This window comes from Centroberyx affinis, unplaced genomic scaffold (genome assembly GCF_046629955.1).
Source record: "Centroberyx affinis isolate AG114_WGS23_722 - 3 ecotype Tasmania unplaced genomic scaffold, CSIRO-AGI_Caff_v1 ptg000609l_1, whole genome shotgun sequence".
Taxonomy (NCBI): Eukaryota; Metazoa; Chordata; class Actinopteri; order Beryciformes; family Berycidae; genus Centroberyx; species Centroberyx affinis.
The window spans coordinates 26,820-48,646 of NW_027279240.1; the positions used below are offsets into that span (position 1 = coordinate 26,820).

Below are 21,827 nucleotides of genomic sequence, written 5' to 3' on the forward strand. Positions count from 1 at the left end.
CTGAAAATCATTTTGAGTAACTGAGGTCTGGAGAGTGCTTTTTACAAATTATGTAAATTCTTGTGACTTCAGATTATTGACCACCAGATAGGTGCAGCAGCTACAGTAATGCTGGCATTGTATCGGACCATGGTGGTGAAGAGAGAAATGAGCCATAAAGCAAAGCGCCTAATTTACCACTCAATCTTCCGACCCTGATAAGTAGAAGGAAAAATTGATGGATAGATGGATGAACGCATCATTTAGAAATGTTACAGTAGAATAATTATGTAAAGTAATATGATACTTTATGGCATATTCATGAATGAACAGTCATCATTCATAACAGATTAACAGCAGAAACATTTTATTAATGTAATTCAACAGCAAAACAGCTTAAGTCCATATCCAAAAAGTTCCCATAAAAACATTGTGAATAAATGATTAATCAACCCTGATGTGTATATAGCATCTTTTTTTTTTCTTTTCAGTACTTATAATCTATTACATGATACAACACAAAAAAAATATTAATAAACGAAGATGGAAGAGTCATTTCTGTAGTGACTTTGTAATTCTGTATATAGGAAACAGGCAACAATTTGTACAGATGGGTGACTACAAATAAGCATGTATGGATATTACGTGTGGAGTCCCACAGGGGTCAGTATTAGCCCCAAAATTGTTTATTTTGTACATAAATGACATATGCAGGGTATCAAAGATACAGAAATATGTTTTATTTGCGGAAGATACTAATAGTTTTTGTTCTGGGGAGAATTTGCAGAAGCTTTTGTAGGTGGTTACGACAGAAATGAGTAAATTAAAACAGTGGTTTGACACAAACAAGTTATCATTAAATTTGAACAAAACCAAACTTATGCTTTTTGGAAAACGTAAAATAAACACACACGTAGAAGTGATGATAGATAATATTAATATAGAAAGAGTATATGAAAATACATTTCTGGGTGTGATATTAGACCACAAAATCTGCTGGAAACCTCATATAAAATATGTGCGAGCAAAGTTGGCAAGTTGTTGCAGTTCTGGGAAAAACAAGGCACATTCTGGATCATAAAGCGTTGTACACTCTGTATTGTTCACTTGTATTACCGTATCTGAATTACTGTGTGGAGGTGTGGGGTAACATCTACAAAAGCACCTTACACTCATCATGTATACTACAAAAAAGAGCCATAAGGAGAGTAAACAATGTAAGATATCGTGAACACACTAACATGCTGTTTTTAAAGACACATGCTTTGAAATTCATGGATCTGGTGGAATTTAAGACTGCACAAATAATGTACAAAGCAAGAAATAATTTACTTCCTGGCAACATACACCCCCCTTTCTTAGACAGAAAGGGGGGTATAACTTAAGAGGATAATTGAATTTGAAAAAATGTTAGTATGTAGTAGGGCTGGACCCGAATATTCGACTATTCGGATATTCGTTTGTTGGGTAGGTATCCGGTTTTCAATTTTGGGATTCGGATATTCGTTTTTTTAAATGTAATTTTATTTGTAATCCGTAAGCCGGTTGCCATTGACACTGCGAAGCAGTTTCTTTTTTTTTTTTTTTACTTGCATGGTGGCACAGAGAAAAAAGTACGACCTGAAATTCAAGCTGTCAGTTTCAAATTTGCTGAACAAAACTCAGGAGAAGCAGCAGCAAGACATTTCTCCGTTGATCTTTTTTTTTTTAATCTTTTTTCTAAGGTAGGCTACCGGTATTTTGATACGGGGCTCTCCCTCTCTCTGTGCTTTAGAACGTAACCGCTGTGAAACAATCAGAAAATAACATTTCTCTGATTCACCGGCTTTCTCGCTACTACCGCTCCCTCTCTTCATTCACTTTCTAGCTCGCTCGACCATCTCTCTCTCTCTCTAGCTCGCTCGACCATCTCTCTCTCTTTCTCTCCCGGGCTATTAATTGAAGTTATATGTATGTTAAGTATGTTTTCAGCGCTGTGTTTTTGTGAGGAGGAACTGTGACTATGTGTGAACTTTGTCGGGTGAACTGTTAAGGTGCGTGACTCTTAACCCCCCCCCCCCCGCTGCGGCCGAAGCTTCGAATATTCGCTGTTGATTACTACCGAAGCTCCGAAGCCCAAAAAATGGTATTCGGGACAGCCCTAGTATGTATATGTGTATTTCAATTTGTGGGGTGACTTTGTGGAATGGTCTTGATGTAGAACTCAAGCAGAGTAAAAATATCTTTTAGTTTTATATATATTTTTGTTTTGTTTTGTGTATATATATATATTTATTTTATTTTATTTTTTTAACATGTTCGAAATAAATCTATTCTAAATCTATTCTATTCTGTACATAACACGATCTGTGTTGTGGCATGTCAGTGTTCATTCAAGCGCTGCCCCATCAAAACTGGCTTTGCAGTCATGTTTAAAGCACACAGCTCTGTGAATGACAGATGTTTTCAGGACTGTGGTTCCTCTTTGGCGATACACTGACCAGGTCTTCTGCTGGAGTACATAACACTCTCACTCTCTGTGAGGAGGGAGGGAAACATAAATCCCCATTATGATCTGTATCTGCATAAAAATTCCAAATTGTTCAATCCCCAACACCAACCACAAATCACCACCAATGCACCAACATTTGACTTACAGCATCTCAGTGTTGATGTCTTCATTAAAAGTAATCCCCCTCAGAACTGGACTAGGGTTTTCAGCCGTGGTCAAAGTACACATCTCTGTAACAGAATGGGGTGTTTCCGGGTCAAGAATCCTCTTTGGTGACGCATTGAGCAGGTCTCTTGCAGGAGTGCATAATGTTTTCAGTCTCTGGAAGAAGGGAGGAAAACATGATCCAACATTAACCACTGAATTCACTCTCATACTAAATTCACTGTAACAGGTGGGTTAGAAGTAGAGCAGACTGCATAAAGTAAAAGTCAATGAAAATCTGAAACATTTGTGCCAATTTGATCACTATAACAGTGTAAGGGTAAAGAATACAATTTCAGTGGATGTTACAAGTCCTTTGTTTACAGTCTTGGATAACATGACTACTGAGTGTGTGAAATAATAATGTAATAGGTTGGGCATAGAGGACAACAAAATGTATCTAATCTAATTTATATACTCTAATCTAATATATTGCAAATGAAATGTTTAACACAAAGCGTGTATGTGTGATAATAAAGTGTGCATGAGTTGTTGCCTGAGTCAATCTTCATTAACTCATATGTTTTTTAATAACTGCACAGTCAGTTATTAAGGTGAGAAGATTTGATGAGGTTTGATTAATTGGTGATGGTTTTGAAAAGCATAGCGTTACATAGGCTATTTCATTTAAAATTCTGTGTTGTTTCATCAACTTGGAGATTATGTATATTCTAATACATTTCTCTCGCTCATTTCTCTTTAAGGCTTCCATGATGAAGATATTTATTATTTGGATACGTAAAATGTCTAGGTGAGTAGTTATTTATTGTATGAGTTGATTGCAAATGTGGTGGTAGTCCATCAGCTTTGGTGATGGGGGCCAGTTTATTTCATGATGCTGTGTTTAATGAGTTTGGCTGACATTAAGTTTTGTATATTGGCAAGGTTGTGGAGAGTGGTTATTAATGTTTCTAGTTATTGAAAGGCACAGCTTTTTCATTGACCACTAGATATCCTGTCCATCATATCAAGTGCATTTGAGTAAAGTTAGCTGATATACAAGATCATTGTAAGGTTGCAGGTTATAAACTGGCAAGTTTTATGTGTTGAATGAGAGTTTTGAATTGATTGATTACTGTATTAGGGGCTGCATCTGTTGATATATTATGTCTTTTTACATCAGTCTTAAGAATGATGTTACTTGAGGGCCATCAACTGGTTGATTAAGGTTACTACCACAGCCATTGCACAGTTTAATGGTGACCTAATAAAATCAGTACAATCAAACAACAAAGAAGGATTTTTGTTATGTTGACAAAAAGTGCATAAATGATTGAATGGGTTTGCCCCTGATTCCTGCCAAGGGAAAAAAACACAGTTTTGCTTTGTCCCTGTGCACTGTTTGAAAGCTGAATGTTAATCTAATCACTAGCTCACAACCCAAGTATATCTTTGTAATGATCAGGGTATCTTGGGCCACAACAGATGCACTTTGTTTAGGTACGAATAGCTAATGTGTATAAGATGCATAATACATAGAGTACCTGTCTTAGTGTTCCTGAGGTTACAGTGACACTGTAGAGAAACCACAGAGGAACCAGGAGAGCTGAAGAGAGAGCAAGGAATATCCCAATGGCGTAGCCCCACCAGGGGTATTGATAGGTGTTGTTGTATTTCAGAGGTTTGAACTTGACCAGAGAGAAAAGCAATGTGCCCTGTCAAAAAAGAAAAGGTAGAGAACGTAAATTGAACAGTATTTTTTGACTTAGTGCAAACATGCAAAGAAAAGCATGTATAATTATTTGTCTGTATGTATGCGTGCATTTATGTTTTTACATCCATACTCACATACATACAGACCCATAACACATTCATTTTTTCTTTGAATAGTTTTGGCTTACAGTATTTTGATAAAGCTGAATGTAGACCTTCAGAGGCTTACAGAAACAATAATACATAATACATTTACTTACTGTGCAGACAGAAGGTGTGATGTACTTCCAACTATATTTCATATAAGGCCACGGGCGGTAACCAATCATGTCCGTAATTTTATCATAATAACGATCAGCACCTTGGAGACAGACATTCATATTAGCCATATCAGCCTTCAAAGCATGAAGTCCTGTACTGTGTATTCAATAATCTATATTTGAATGTAAGGAAGGTGATATTCTAGGCAATATTTGGGCAACGCAGATAATGTTTTCAGCAGGCAACAGAGTCACATGTTCAAATATCTATTTAAATGTTTTGTGGCAATGTAATGTTCTGATTAAAATAATAATGAGGCAACTCTTTGTGCACCGTTGTCATTCAAGCATTGCCAAAAAGTAGCCCAGTATATCATAGCTTGAAACTTTATTTTACAGGGTAACACAAGGCATCAGGGCCACTGGAACAACGGGGGTGAGCTGGCATTTGACCCATCACTTTCCCAAGTACTGGGGCGACTTCAGTTTTAATGACATCCATCCATCCATGTATTCATGAATTTCAGTAGGCCTACCTTGAGATTACACTGTATTTTAAAGTGTGATATACAAATAAAATTTGTTATTATTATTATTATTATTATCATTATTATTATCAGCTATTTAGCTATGTATTCATGTGACAGGGATCATGCAGAGTTGGTCTACTAGTTCTATTTTAACGTTTGGAATGTTGGCTAATGGCTATACAAATAAATTGTATTATTATTGTTAGGAGTTTAGAAGCAAATTTAGAAACCAGAGAAGCCAAACAATCAAGATTGTTACAAACAGGGATGTAACTGAAACTTACTTTTCAGCTGGCAACAGGTCATTCTGGTCTGTTGCTAAACACAAGTTAATTGAAAACCTTAAATACCTATTTAGTTTAAGGACCAAGTTTAGGTGGATGACCTGTCGGGCTCCTAATCTCCCCCCTTGTGGGGGCGGGGGACAGGAGCCGGGGGCACGTGTCATTGTGTGTTTTTTTTAGCACCGTTGCACTGCACCGTGATCTCACATTTTTACATAAGTAGTTTGGAACTGATGGCTATGACAGCTATGCCAGTGTTTTTTTGTGTCAGGGGCTGGCTGTGGGCACAAACTTAAAATTTAGACCTGGCCAAAAAGTAGCCCAGCCCAATGAGTTGCTTCTCTTGTTTTCTGTAAAGCACTTTGAAAACTCTGTTTTTAGAAAGGTACTAGGCCTATATGTAGTAGGAACACTTGTTTTAATGTTAATGCATTACTCCCTCTTAGCTTTTGAATACACCCCCATAGCATTAGATTGACTCCTCCCTGGTCCAGCCCTCCTATGAGGGTATTTAATGCAGCTGCCTGTCTGCCTTTGGGTGACGTGGGTGCTTGCCCCCGGAGTCTGCTTAGCCAACGCACCTCTATGTCAAGGTACTGGTTACTTTAGTTGTAGAGTATGATAAATACCTGAGGTAATTGTTGTTGTTATAGCGTTATAGACCTGTTACTAATATGTCTCCTGTATTGTAGGTCTCTATCGGCTGCTATTTTGCCTTCATAGACATAATAGTTTTGCCTTCACAGTCATAGTGTTTTGCCTGTCCTGCCTGTTGTAATTAACTGTCTGTGATTGTAGAACTGGGTGTTTGTATTTTAGATCGAACTGGTTGTTTTGTATTTACTCTTATGCTTTGTTTCCATTGGTTATCCCCCTTTAGTGGAGCTGAGTGCTGGCTTGTTATGGAGGCTAGGCACACTAGTGTGGTTCCCTTCACCGTTTGTAGTGGTAAGAGCACTGGGACACAGTAATAACTTTATTTGTATAGCACTTTTCTAAAAACAATGTTGTGCAAACAAAGTGCTTTACATAGCCTACAATAAAACGCAAAAGCAGCAATAATAGAAAATAGGCATAAAAGGTAATACAAGAGATAAACAGGTAGGCTACAACAAAAAATAAACAAACAAACAGAGATACAATTAAAAACAGATGGAACTTTAAATAAATGTGTGTGCCAAAACACAAGAAAGCAATAAAATGGAGATACAGGTACAAGTTGGCTACACTACCGTTCAAGAGTCCGGAACCACCAAGAAATCTCCATGCTCTCGAAAGAGACCGATACCCCAATCCACCAGGGCAGCACCAAACCGATCAGAAATACAGCCGAGACACCGACGATGCCACAAACCAATACCTCCACTCCAAACGACTGCTCCACTCCCCAAACCCCCTGCCCATCAAAGAATCCCCCATGCGCAGCAGCGACAGCCCCGCAGACCCCAGGCACTCCAGCCGCCAGGCCCCCAAGACACCCGGCGAAGCCCCACCCCACGACCCCCGCAGCACCCGCCACCGGCGCAAACGGCCCACAGGGCATCCCCCACGGGCCCCACGATCAAGCCGCCCCCACAAAAGCCCGACAGGACCCAGACCGGGCGACCGCACCGGCCAACCCACCAGCACCGCCTCCGACAGACCAACCAGCGAAACCGCCCGATCCAAACCCCACCGAGCCCCCGCGGGAAACAGCCTGAACGCAAGGCCCGCGAGAAACGCAGTATTGTGCAGCTGTTTGCAGTGGTTGTCATTTACCGTGAGTAGGCCTACACGAGTGGTGGGTAAGTTATTGCACTCTTGGAACACACCCTTAGTTAGTCTGCCTCTCCGTTGCTGGCCTCAGCCCACTTTCCCCTCTTTTTTTGTAGTTTTCATAATTGTTTTAAGTACTGGAAGTGTTTTATTAAAAGAATTACATTGTTAACATAACTAAATTATTGTAATAAACCTTTTGCTACGTCTTCATAGAAATTTGATTCATTTTCTTTGCATTTCTAACCAACTCTCTCCACAGACCCTTCCAGTCACCAAATATTTAATAAAGTTGGATTTCTTTTGGAATCACGTCTCTGTCTTCCTTCAGTTAACGAACTTGTGTAGCCTGTGTTTGACCGAGGTATTAGTTCAGGTTCCTCCTATATAATTCCTCGGGTGAAATTCCCCAGGTGGCGTTGTCGGGTTAGCTATTTTCTTTTTGCTCCTACCTCCACCCCGCCACATATACAAATAAAGTTTATTATTGTTAAAATTTGATTTTTTTTTTTTTTTCAAATTTAGGCTATTGCGTTTTCAAAAATCTACCCTTTTTCAAGCAGTTTCAGACTAACTCCATTAAATGCATCACACCTGGACTTTTGATAGGCTCCCCTGACTAAATAATTATTGAAATCCTTCCAATCAGCCCCATTTGCAGCATTTGAACTGACACACTGGAAAGCCTCCACTCAGCAGGTTTACCTCGTTTGAATTAGAGGAGCTGCTGTTGTCGGCCAGTCAAGGTCCAGTATTGTGACTGATGGAGGAATCTCTAATTTAAATCAAAGAGAGCAAGAGCTGAACCATAATCTCGTCTGGATATTGCGATTCAGACATTTTTTATTTTATTTTTTTAGAACTGGGATGACACATCTATGGATGAGTCTATGGAGCGGGCTGTGTCCGTCCATCTGTCAAATGTGATATGTCAGGTGACATCTCAGACACCAATGGTCTAATTTTGGCAAAACTTGGAGGGGATGATGAATCTTCACACTGGGTTCCAGCATTTAAAAAATACACTGATTGGCCTGATGGGAGCACTATAGCAGAAGGTCAAAATTTGAAACTCAAATAGGATACCTCAGGTACCACTGGTCCAATTTTGACAAAACTGTAATTTTTACTAATTGTCCTGATGGAGACGATACAATTCATGGGCAACATTTCTACATTTGAAAAGTCATAACTTCTACACAGTTAAGACATGGATCTTGCTACACTCATTTAGCTCTTCTTACAAATTACACTGATTGACCTAATGGGAGCGCTACAATAAAGGTAAGGATTTTTAACTCAAACATGATATTTCAGACACCACTGGTCCAGTTTTGAAGAAGCATGGAAGGAGGTTGGAACACTGTGTTCTGGCGTTTGAAATTCCAATACATAGGGAGTTTTTGATCCAAAACACAGTCCAGGCTGGACAGTAAGTTTTGATACTCAGAAATCTCAGCACCCAGCAATATAATCATTGAGTCATTTGAATTTATCAACAAGTCAAACTCCTGCAGATGTGTTCTCAGTTTGTACTATTGGGCAGTAAAAACTTGTCCCTTTGATTGTGTGATAGTCTGCTCATTATTTCTTTATTTCTTTCAAAATATTGAAATTGACTGAACAATAGGCTATTCCAATCCCCCAAACTTAAAAAAAAAAAAAAGTTTGACTTTTGGCTTTTTTTTTTTTTTTTTTTTTTTTTTTTAGTTTTTCAATGGTAATAACTAAAAGGTGTATTCTGACTGGTCAGCTGTATGCTGACTATAAATTTGTACTGGCAATCAGATTTGACCAAGCAAATCTTTAGTCAGATACAGGCCTGGCCATGAGCAAGTACAGAGAACGAGTTTTCCTAATCCCTAGAACTGTTTGTGCCTTCTTAAAGGATGAATCTGTCTTAACAAAACATCTAACATGGGGGATGTCCACCTGAAAAACCCTCATAACTTTCTTACATTAATTTCATCAATTTCCTCTTAACATTTGAGTAAGGTTCCACGGTAAATACTTACCAGAGATGATGGCATAAAGGACATTAAATCAGATCCTGTTTATTTGAAAATATAATATACTGTATATCCATCCATGACGCTGAATAAACATTTACTAGTGCAGTGCCCGTTCACAAAAAAACCCCCACACAATAGGCATAGGCTATCAGTCGCTTGCTTTGAGCCCCGCTGCTGCACAGAGCGCTGTTCACTAGTTTATTAATATTGAACGTGACACGTGTCCAATCTGACACTGCACGTCCTTGGGTCCCCAGCAATACACCCGCCTAGTGTGAAGTAGATCGGACGAACGGTTCTCGAGATATGCGAAGGACACACATACAGACAGAGATTCCTTGCTTTGTAGTATGATAACACCTATACAATTTAGCTTTGAAATATCATTGTCCTTCATGTGAAATGTTTGTTGAACTGGATGTATGTAAATGCCTAAATATACACTATTACTGGTGGCTTTGGAGTATACTACATTTTTAAATCCATACTTTCTGATGCAGATTTTATGACCGTCATGAATGATAATTGTCTTTGAATAACAACGTTCTGTAACTCACCATATATCCATCCTACACAAATACACTCCAAAATGGCAAAAAACATTATTGGCATTCCACTGGAACCGTAGTAGTCAAACAGCTGAAATATATATACTCCACCCTACAGTCCATTAGAAAGAAAGAGAGGGAGAGAAAGAAAAAAGAGACAGAGAGAGAGAGAAACAAAGAGAAAAGAGGCAGGTCCTTTGAAATAACAAATCTCAGCTGTAGAGGTATATTTATCTTATGGGGACAGGCAAAAATCACTTGCCATTCCACAGCAGGCAAAGCTGTCCAACAGCAAACATATATGACAAAGAGAGATAGAGAGACGTACAGACATGAGACAGACAGACAAAGGGAACTACAGACAAAGGGATATGACTACAAATAAAGATAATTTCCAAACAGTTTTAACTACACAGGATAAACAAAATGGACTCCCACCTCAGTGACCATGAACAGGCCGACAAGGAAGCATACAACACAGATCACCAGCAGAAGTAGTTTACGTCGATGACCAGTGAAAAAGAAGGATGGATACATGTCTGATATGGATGTGACCAGGCCTTCCAGATACACAAACTGTGGGTAAAAAATTTGTGCTTTTACTTTTCAAATAAAAAATAACTGAAGGGCTTCAATGGGAATGTTGCTTGAGTTTACATCCTTTCGACATTTATTTACCACAATTTAATGGTAACACCATACCTGACTGTCCAGTCCAAGGAAGACAATCATAATGAAGAAGAATGTAGCCCAGAGTTGGGGAACAGGCATCATGGCTACCGCCCGAGGGTAGGCAATGAATGCCAGGCCAGGGCCTGTAAGTGGTCCATACCAGATGCCGAAATATGTTAGAGTCGTTATAGGTGATACTGTACATTGTATACTAATTCCATGTAATCAACAGAGCAAGAGTAATAATGTAACACCTGCTGGGCTTGTGCCCAGAGATGGTGTAGTAGTTAAAGGATAAGTTGACAGTGACAATCTGCAGACAATATTAGCTCCCAAGTCAGCTATTGGCTGAACCGGCGAGCACATGTTGCTAGCCTCTTGCCGCGGGTTTGTCAAAATATCTCCAAAAAAGCCAGATATGTTGACCAACCAACATTTTTATTTTCACAGCCCGGACTTAATAAATAATCAACACTAAAGGGAATGACTGTCCTATCTCCAAAGGAGATAGTTGCAGGGCTGGTGAGGTTTCATTCTAAAATATCGTTATACCAGAACTGCACAAGTCAAATCCATCTGAAGAGAACTACAGTAGCAACACTGAAACCCTTCAAAGTTGGAAGGTGCTGGATTGAAATGCTCTTGTTATGCAAGGCAAAAAAAAACTTGGAACTTTATTGTACATTACTTTTTGGGGCATCACATTGGCCTTGAGGTAGAAAGAATGACCATTGAGAGGAAGGTGCTGATTTGATCCCACAGGAGGATGTATGCCAGCTTTGAGCTGGCATTACATCTAAACCAGTGTTATACGTAGTATTGCCATCATCACTACCAAAGTGCCTTTAAGCAAAGCACTGAACCTCAAACTGTTCCAAGGGTGTAATACTGTCAGCAACCCTGTGCTCTGCTATCTTTTAAGAAATACAAGGAAACAGCACACATGGAGACATATGGGCCATAATGTTGCATTAGGTGCAATTCCATACCTGATACAGCCACTTCTGAGATGTCTACACCCAACTCATACGCCATGAAGCCAAGGACAGAGAAGACTGCAAAGCCAGCCACAAAGCTGGTTAGACTATTCAACAGGCAGAGGGCAAATGTGTCTCTGTAATTGAAAAAGATGAATCCTCAGTCATGTGAGCAACAAAGAGAAATAGAGGAGACAGTCAAATATTTATTTTCCTTACTTGTAGCAGTTGTTGTTGTATTTGTTGTAGCTTCCCAAAGATGCCAAACAACCTGAGCATACACAATAGGAGAATAATATCTGGCTCCCAGCATCCATCCACACCTGAAAACAAACAATGAAATGTTTTTCATTGTGTTATCCCTTGTTGATAGATTTTGGTTGATCTAATAATTGTAAATATTGCTGATCAATATGCATGACATGTATGATTATTCTGGTTTAGTAGTTCTCAACCATTGTGCCTTGAAGGCCTTAACCATCCTCATGCTCAAATGTAAAGAAACACTAGTCCATACCCGGGGATGTGCGCGCCACAATTACGTGCAGACTTCCGGGGATGCGCGTGCCACAACTCCGCACAGACTTGCCAAAAATGTGCATAAACAGCGTACATTTGGGAAAAGCTTTGTCAGTCCCTGCCTATGCCAATGCTCAATGCCCATGTGCAGTTTCAGGTTGACTGGCCAACCCATTGAGGAGCAAAATGGATGCAGACAGACAGACATACGGACAGAGTTTTCCTCATTTTATAGTAGGAAGTCCAGATGCTGTCCAGTCCCGCAGTGCCTAGCTAGGTGTGCAGCATCAACTGTCACCTGTAGTTGATACATGTCCTGTCTGCCTACAAGTGTTGTACTCATTTTAGGCCAGTAGAGGGCAAAATATCCTAATTAATGACTGTTAATTGTTTATATTTAGCACGTGACTTACGAAGTCATGGTAAATTTGGAAAACAGTTTTAACAGTTAACAGTTTTTAGTAGGGATGTAACGATGTATCGTGGGACGATATTTCGCGATCCAAAAACGTGACGATAGGCATCGTGGAGGTGAAAAATGGTTCGCGATATCAAGTAGCCTACAGCTTATCAATTAGCTGCGCCACCAAAATGTAGACTACTCTTTGTTTTCATTTACATACTTTAAACGCCAGAGGGCGGAATCAGCAATCCTAGATCCTACTAGTTTGGTTTGCCTGACTGGCGTTATGACGTCATTGACACCAACGTTCACCGACGTTCACTCGAGACCCAGATGAGCCAGGTGTGTAGCGTGCAACAGGAAATTGAAATACACCCGTTACGTTAGGTAATATTATCATTGCTATTTTGAAAGAGACGGAGGTAAATGTTGTGAGACATTCTTAAATTTACTATCCAGTCTGTTTCCTCAACATTGCGGTTGTTCCCATAGATATTAAACTGTTGTTCCTACCAGTTCTGCGGTCTCGGACCGGCCCAAATGTCGCGGTTGAAAGTATCAAGTCCATGCGGTGGACGAAGAGAATATGACGCCGCTGTCTGTGGCAGTTTATTAAGATCTTATGGATAAATTGACGCCTCTGGTTACTGGTGTTAGTGGAGTCAAGTAAACTGAAAACACAGGCAGTGGTAGCCCATATTGGTTTGAAGTAAACGTTACTATGGTTACAGAGATTATCCGTAAAGACAGTGGTAATTTACTCCTCTCTGCTCCAGTGTGACCAGACAGATGCAAATTCATTCTCATTCATAAATTCGGTTGTCACTACCAAATTCTGGCAGTGTGTGTCAAAGGTGTCAGCTGCTGCCCGAAAATGTTGACATGCTAATTTTCTTTAAAAAAAAATAAAATAAAACATGTCCTCCTAGGTTAGAAAATCAGTGTCTGAACATATTTGTTGTTTTCATTTAGGTTTAAGTTTTGTGGCCTGCCTGGCCAACTAAGGTGTTTGGAGAATGTTAGATCAACCATGTTCAGACATTTTGCACAACTTGTAAAGAGGACATCCTTGTTTAGACATTTTATTTTAATTTACAATTTGTTTCATTTAGACAAGCATCCGCTGTTAAAAGCTGATTTATTTTATTCAACAGATTCCATTATTTGCTTTTTGCACTGAAAAATATATAACAAAGAAAGAAACCACTATAAAATAAACTGTAGGAATAGGTTAACTTGATATTTTATGTCAAAACAATAAGCAAAGAATCTTCTACAGTCATTTGTTTCCATTTAAACTTTGTTAAAAATATCGTTATTGTATCGAACCGTGAAGCGTGTACCGTGTATCATACCGAACCGTGAGCTGAGTGTATCGTTAGACCCCTAGTTTTTAGTTTTATTGATTCTACTGTAATAGTAGTTTTAAAATTTGGTGTGTGTAAGGTCAATTGTTATTTGTTAAGAAAATAATTATAAGAGTAGAAAAGCACACTTTTATTTAAATTTGTTTGTAATATAGCTAAAGACAAATTACAAGATTAGTTACACCAAAAGGCTAAACAAGAAACAAAGCTTGAAACTGCAGCAGTGTGCCTACCTGGGCAGACACAGTGGCCCTCATTTATCAATCTACCGTAGAAACCAGCGCAGATCCGAGCGCAGAAATCATCTTACGACAGGGTTCACGTGTGATTCATGAAACGTTCGTATCTTCGTATCTACAGCGTAAGAATGATCAGGCGTTGATAAATGTGGCGACTGAAAACAATCGTCATTTAAATATCACGCCCCTAAATATTCTCGATTTAGAGGCCTCGCCCCCAGAGTTTACGACATGGAGAGGCGTAATACGTCCAAGAAGAGAAACTTCTCCGGCCTCGAAATAGAAACTCTAACGTCCCAAGTCCAATTGAACCAATTAGTTCTATTTGGCAGCCTGAAAAGTCATCAAAGGAAGTCGGAAAAATGCAGTATGGAAAGAAATCACTGCTGCGGTCAACAGCGATTAACAATTGAACTCCAGCTGAGGTTTGAATATTTAATTTATACATCCGTGATATTTATAGCCTATATATATAATAGTAGCCTAATATAAAGCTTGTATCGCAATTCTTTACATTTAGGTGAAGAAAAAATGGTCAGACCTCAAACAAGTAGGCTATCTCAAAATGAAAGAGAAATTAATCTTAATTAATCACCAGAAAACTGTTAACACCGTTAATTGCAAACAATATGAAAATACCTATTTATGTTAGGGATAGGCTGTATGACACATAGTCGATGTAGGCCTTTACAAAATAGAATATTTTGCTATAGGCTACATATTTTTAAGTGATGAATATGTGGCTGCATATGCTTAGATGCCAGTCAGAATATAGGGTCTAATAACAATTCTCCGACTCAGCCAGATTTACTCTGCTGCACCGCAAGTCCATGCTGACTCCAAAACTTGCGTACACGAGTTGAGACTTGACGTGAGATTTGATCGTAGCCTCCGCTCACGTCCAAATTGATAAATGCCGAGCTTTGCGTGGAAATGACCGTATGCCCAGTTTTCTGTCATACGTTTGTTTCATAAATGAGGGCCAATATCTGCAGGCTGTCTGAGACAAACAGACAACAAACATCTTGAGCGTTTGATACAGCCATGTCGAGTTTGAGTTTTCATATACCGGCACATGAACGAATCATACAACAAAGCAGTATCTAAGTACGGCAAGCCCCGAGGGGAAAAACACAAGTCGGCACACGACACAAAACTACAACCTCTCAATACAAGAACATACAGTTGTCATACTAACACAAACAATATAGTTGTTTTTTCAGTGAAAAAACTGTTGATCAACTTATCATCCCTACGATAAAACATTAGTTCTTTTGTGGTAAAGTACCGCAGGCACAGTGTGATTTGCAGGCTGTCTGCGACGAGCAGCAAATCCAGCATTCAGTACCGCTGCCATGTCGAGTCGAGTTCCAGTATTCAGTATACAGGTAGTCTCGCTACCAGACCCTTGATATTATATCAAGGGTGTGGTAGCAACGTATCCAGATTCTGTGCAGAGGGGGCGTTAATATTGAAAAACGTTTACATGGAAAACCACAAATCATGGTTGAGGGGGCGGAGATTTTAAGCCTTAGCGTCATCTCAGCATGTTTGGTGTGCAGACTTTTCCTAAATCCTCCAGGCAAACAAGCCAGAACATAGTCCAGAGAGTACTGAAACTCGAGAACCCGAATGAATGGCTTGCTTAGTGAGGAAGTAGCAGTACATTGGTGAGCGAGCCACTCATTCGGGTTCTCGAGTTTCAGTACGTACATAACCTGTATTAGAGACCTGCATTCTGGCCCGAGTCCGACGGGGCCTGAAGCTATGATAGATTCGGGCCGGGCTTCAGGCTGATTTTCACATCACTAACTCGGGGTCGGGTCGGGCCCGGGCCCGTTTCTTTTTTTTTTTTTAGCTTGGGACTTGAAATCAATAGGCATACCAATCAATGAAACTACTACTTTAAGAAATTAAATAAAATTTGATTATAAAACAAAGTTAAGATAAAGAAGAAGATAGATATAAACGTTTTAGCCTATCAAATACAGACACAGTCCGCCTGGCGTGCGCACACGCCCTCCTGTCGCTTCCAAGCAAGCACTGGCCTCATGGACTAACGTTACTGTTCTGTTCTTGAGAAAATGGACTCTAGCCATGTTCTTTGGTGAAGCTTTTGATCGTACACAGCATGCGTTCTGTTTGCGTAACGGAGCAGCTGTGTTACCGTTCCACCTGCGCTCTGCCCGTTCTGTTGCGCGTATGTATTATTTTACCTAGTCAACACAGTTATCCAGTTTTGCTTATTGTTCTATATACAACTCATGTTGTACTGTGAGGAGCATTAATGTACCATAGAAGAGTACTTATGTCCCTTTTTATGAGTGTAGATGTACTGTTTCCAAATAGAAGCTTCTCAGTGGCTCTCCGTGGATAACTTCATCTCCAACATATATTTAAGTGACATTGATTCATGTATCCTCTGTTTTCCTAACTGATATGGTGATAAATAACTACAATAAGCAAACTATTATTTATATACATTTATATGGCTAAAATACAGAACAGACGGAATTAGAGGACAAAATTAGAAGTCATGCGTATCTCCAGAGTTGTGGCTCCGATCCTGTTAAAAAGCTCAGCCTTTTTCTGATAAACGTTTGAACTGACACATTTAATACTGGTAATGCATTGGAAGTGTTTTGTATGGTGTTGATTTAATAAGTTATTCGAAATTGATTAAACACATTAGGTTTTTATGTTTAAAAAAAAAAAAAAAAATCGGGCTCGGGTCGGGCTCGGGCTGAGAATTCTCATAAGCCTTAGGGCCCTGGCCGGGCTCAGGCCTGAATGTCTAGGGCCCGGGCCGGGCTAGGGCCTAAATTTGAGGCCTGTGCAGGGCTCTAACCTGTATACTCTAACGACTCGACATGGAAGTAGTACTGAACGCTCAAGATGTTGCTTGTCTCGACAGCTTGCAGATAGTGATTTGAAAGTGAAACTAGAAAACACAAATGAACGGCTTGCTACTAATTCGCCAAAGAGTGGGTGTGCGATGTCATTGTTTAAGGTACATGACATTCAATCGTTTAATGGGCTTTGATGGAAACTCAAAGTGGGAGGAACCAGTACGTACCACTGGAGACTCCATATGTTTCAAGCTTGAGAATGATTCGTTGAAAATGATTCGTTCGTTCTTTTTTGACCAGCACTAGGGAACTGCAATAGTCGAGGCGTGTGGAGATAAATGCATGGATAAGTCTTTAGATGTCTTGGGAGGAAAGAACCAAGCGAAATGTGTTGATGTTCCTCAGTTGAAAGTAACATGCCTGAACCAAGCAGTGTCAAATTTCAAATGAGAGTCAAAAATTACTTCCAGGTCTCTGGAAGATGACCTGACATTGCTGGCTAAAGGACCAAGGTGCTGACTGATTGAGCTGGATTTGAGATCAGTTGCTATGATAAGGACCTCTGTTGCCATCCAGACTTTTATAGCAATTAGGCAATCTTGCAATGAAATGAGATTATTGCGGTAATTTGGCTTCACAGGTATGTACAACTGTGTGTTGTTGGCATAACAATGGTAGGAAATATGGCCAAAGGCACGAATAATGTGCCGCGAATACTACATTGGTACATTCCTGTAGGTTAGCTGTCCCACTCTATGACCAATGTACAATAGCAGTTTTGTACAGCCGTTTGTCAAGTAGTATGAAGCTGGGCCATGGAGTGTTACCTCTTCATAATGTATTCTCAGTGAATGTGGTGATGTTTATTGTCCCCTCATTGAAGTTTTTCATCTTGTATTCTATTGTTTCTATTGTATATAATGTGATAGTAGCTGTTTCTGACCACATGGTGCCTCTGCTCCTGCTATACTGGCCCACCTTTTAGGTTGCCAGTAGCTTCAACTCCAGTACAAATTAAGTATTATGGTTGAGATTAGGATTGGTTGAGATTGGAATTCAGGAAGGGACAACTTCCCTGTCAGAATGTACCAATCAAGAGGTTAAGTAATTATGATTTGACATGCAATGACCCTGTAGCAATCACCAGTATTGGTTTGTTCTTCATTAATAGGCTACACTTTACCCAATTAGAACATATTCATTGATTAAAGGTCATTATAGTAATGGTTGAACTGTAGTAGTAATCTTACATTGCTGTTTTAGAAAGCAAGAATACAGTTGGTGATGCTGAAATATTAGTGTTATGTAGAGTGACTCACTCACTCATCATTCACACTTTAGCCTCACCTGAGAATCTGCAAGGCGGCCTGGATCAGGAAAGAGGTAAAATCTAATGCCATCTATGGCTCCTGGTAATGTCAGACCACGGATCAGCAATACTATCATCATCACATAGGGAAAAGTAGCCGTAAAATAGACGACCTGAAAGAGGACCACCAATATGTAATCACTATATTAGGGGGGTCAAATTTTACTTCAAGTCAGGACATAGATTATCACTGAAAAGCAGAAATCAGAGGCGTTCGAACATAAAATACTTGGATATACATACACTGTAGTAGCCGCCAGAACAACTACAGTGCCTGCCTGTCACCTTGCATGCACCCTCACTACAGCTTGGTTTCCTTAAATGCGCCCACAGTGACACACACTTCGTGTTCTTGATTCTTCAAAAAAGCAGTGAGGGTTTTTGTTTTCACCACACCCGTGTCCTTGTGCGTGTTTTACCCCATGCTACTATATATATATAGTGTTTATATATATATATATATAGATAGATAGATAGATAGATAGATATAGATATATAGATGTCAATAGATCTCACCTTCCCTGAAGACTTGACTCCCTTCCAGACACAGAAGTAACAGATGATCCAGCTCAGTAGAAGACACCCAGCCAGGTCCCAGCGGATACTACCCATCTCCTCGATTCCTCCAGACACACCCAAGATTCTTCTCCTGAAGACAGAAATGTAAGTTTAGGATCATTTTCCTTTCCATTTGTGTAAAACATTTTCTTAGTTCATAGAGTTATTGTGAATACGTACTGCCAGAATTCTTTAACTGAAGATGTTGCATTCCCCAAAATGTGGCCATTTGATGAATGATTCTGACCATAATCAGAGCAGTCCTCTTGTAGTGGGAGAGTAAGAATAACAAGTAAGGATGGCATGTTGGTGAACAATTCTTGCCAGCTTTGTAACTAAAAACTGTTAAGTATTTTTTTTCTTTATGCATTAATGCCTTCCAACAACTAACACTATGGTAATCTGTTGCCACCATTATCTTTGATTCTACAGAGCAACAGAAGATCATCCTTAAAGCTGATGGAATTACAGGGTTTTTCTTCACAGACCCACCTTATGCCTGTCCTCTTAAGAGACAAGGTAGTTAAACATTTGTTTTGATACAATTAGCTCAAATGGTCTCATTTGGTTTGTAAGGATAAAAAAACGTAAGACAGATTCAAATCCATCACTTCTTCCTGCCCGCCGGAGCATCCGGGAACTCCGAAAAGCAACTTTCCATCTCAGAATGTTTATTGTACCCTTTTAGTTCTTGTAAAACAATAAGCACCAAGTGTTGGACAGAAAGTATACCTACATGTTAAATATGAATTTCAAAATGCAGCTTCCTAAATTTTTAGAATAGTAACACAATCATGACATGTTTACCTGTGTTCCAGCTGTTGTTGCAGTTGGCCCAGGGGAGTTCAGTGTTGAAAGAGGAGAACAGGTAGAGGAAGGCCCAAGCCAGTATGACGATATAATACATCACACAGTAGAGCATAATCATTTGATTGCCGTAGCCTAAACCTATTGGCAAAAATATGTCATTATCTGCAAATATACAAGTGCTAAATGTTCAACATAATGTAATGTAGATGCACAAGAAATTCAACATATATAAATATTGGATAAACTGTATTCTATTTGTGATGGCTGCTACCCTAGATAGAGGGCACCATCTTTAGTAGGCGGGCCATTGGAACTGATTAGCAGTCCATTCTCCTCATAAGGACAGGTGTGTCAGCGAGCCTTCCTTTGTTTGAGCCTGACAAAATTTTGGTGTGTAGGGTACTTCTCCTTCTTCTGCAATACAGCTGATGCAGGTAATGCAAGTCTAAGATTGAGATTGAGAAATTGTAATATTTAGTTCATAGTTTTATATTGTTTTGGTGATTCAGATTTTAGGGTGGCTTTGTCCCTTGGTGATTCCTGTGTGGCCTGTGCTGTAGCCCAGTGGTTATGAGGTAGGCGGTGAGTTTATTATACCTGCCCCTCCATAACATTCATATATGAATGTGTTACCAATATGCACATGTTCAATACTGTAGGTGTGTTCCTATATGGTGATGATTCAGACTGGTCCCGTGCTATAGGCCTTCGACAGACGTTCCAGGCAGCAATAGGCCAGTCACCCTTTCCTGTGTCACACCAAGCATAGCCTACGCTCCATGCAGGTAACCTTTTGGTTGTGGTAACTGTAGGAAGTTAATCCCTCCGAGGTAATGTATGAACATCATCCCTCCAATATAGAGGATTGACACCTGCATTCTTTTCCCTTAGGATCCAGTGTCAGGCTGCTGTTTTGCCTAGTGTTGTTTTGCCTAACGTGGCTTTGTCCAGTGACTTATTTGATCAAATGTTTTATTTGAACTGTTTTATCTAGCATTGGAAATTATGTTTTTATACTGTGAATGAGACCATTCCTGCTTGAGTGCTGGATTTTTATACCGTTGAAGACTGTTTGTATTGTTAAAAATAAGCTTGTCCATGAACTGTTTCATAATGTACTAGACCTTGCATTTGTATATCTTTCTTTCTTTTGAGTAGAGGGACCGCGCTGCGGGGAGTAGACTGGGTCCTAATTTGTGTTCACTGCATGCGGTGTGGTAAGCTTTCGGTATGGTGAGCTTTAAAGTTTGCAGTTGACCCTCTTCACCTAGCGTTCATTGGATCTGCCATGTCCTAGTGTATATTGGTGTATTGTGCATGTGGTGTGTCGTTATTGGGGTTGTAGTATCTCCCTGCAGTACGTGCCCTTGTCTCACTCTGCCCCCTAGTGGTGGCTTTGCTAAATTATTGCTCTCTGTGTGTACCGAATGCACGTCTCCCGCTCTGTCTCTAACATTTTAAATCTATTTTTATTTCCTATTTCTACTGGGCCCGATCACATATTGTATTAGGTTCAGTTGAGCTAGCAGTACCTTCAAATAAAGGACATATTTTCCTCCAACATGTGATTCCACCCTGACCGGTTAACTGTCCCAAAGATATCTCCAAAAAGAAGAGGGGGATTCCACAGGTAAACAGGAACAGAACATAAGGAACAAGGAAAACTCCTTATGAGAAGAATTTTGTAAAAAAAAAAAAAGAGGAAAAAAACATTGTTAGGGGCAAATTAATGCATTTAGTGCACATATACATAATATGACTAATGATTATGACTGTTATGCCTTAAAATCCTGCTCTCACCTCCTCCATTTTTGAAGCACAGGTAGGGAAATCTATAAACATTGCTGAGACCAATGATTTCTCCAACTACTGCTAAAATGAATTCCCTTTTGTTGGCCCACTGGCCTCTCTTCTGAGGCTCTGATGATGGATGATCTTGATCGTTGTCATCTTTCATCAACTTCATCTCTGGCTTGCTTGCTGGCTCCATTGGGTCTGGTCAACTATTAAGATGTATTGAAACAGTAATGGAGTGAGTGAGAAGTATTTGTTTTTTATTTATCTGTTTTATCTGTTCCAGGAAGAAACGCTACCCTTCTGTGCATTATACTGAACTTTTACAAAGAACGGTAGCATGAGGAAAGGGGCAAGTGCTTCACCCTCATCTTTTGGTTTCTTAGTCTTTAGCCTCCATGCAGCCTTTGCAATTTGACCTGGGTAGATGAAACCCCAGAGGAGTCATGCTTCTGAAAATACTAATCCCATCATATTAACTGACAGCACTTCCTCAATTTGAAATAGATTCTCTATTTCCAAATATTTCGGTCAGATGACAGAGAATATGGAAG

The 21,827-nt window shown here is 39.7% G+C and overlaps 1 protein-coding gene across 1 annotated transcript; it reads right to left on the reverse strand.

Annotated features, from left to right (window-relative positions):
• Positions 1 to 2,615: 2,615 nt before the first annotated feature.
• LOC139643434 (sodium- and chloride-dependent GABA transporter 2-like) lies at positions 2,616 to 21,469 on the reverse strand (the record flags this gene model as incomplete). Its single annotated transcript, XM_071518578.1, has 14 exons — positions 21,280 to 21,469; positions 21,012 to 21,146; positions 19,477 to 19,617; positions 18,850 to 18,934; positions 18,628 to 18,760; positions 18,090 to 18,224; positions 11,585 to 11,688; positions 11,378 to 11,502; positions 10,419 to 10,531; positions 10,155 to 10,292; positions 9,726 to 9,828; positions 4,588 to 4,688; positions 4,159 to 4,329; positions 2,616 to 2,791 (listed from the first exon to the last, which is right to left on the reverse strand). Coding segments are annotated over exons 1-14 (1,850 nt in total), but the record flags the coding sequence as incomplete, so codon positions are not given.
• Positions 21,470 to 21,827: the final 358 nt, after the last annotated feature.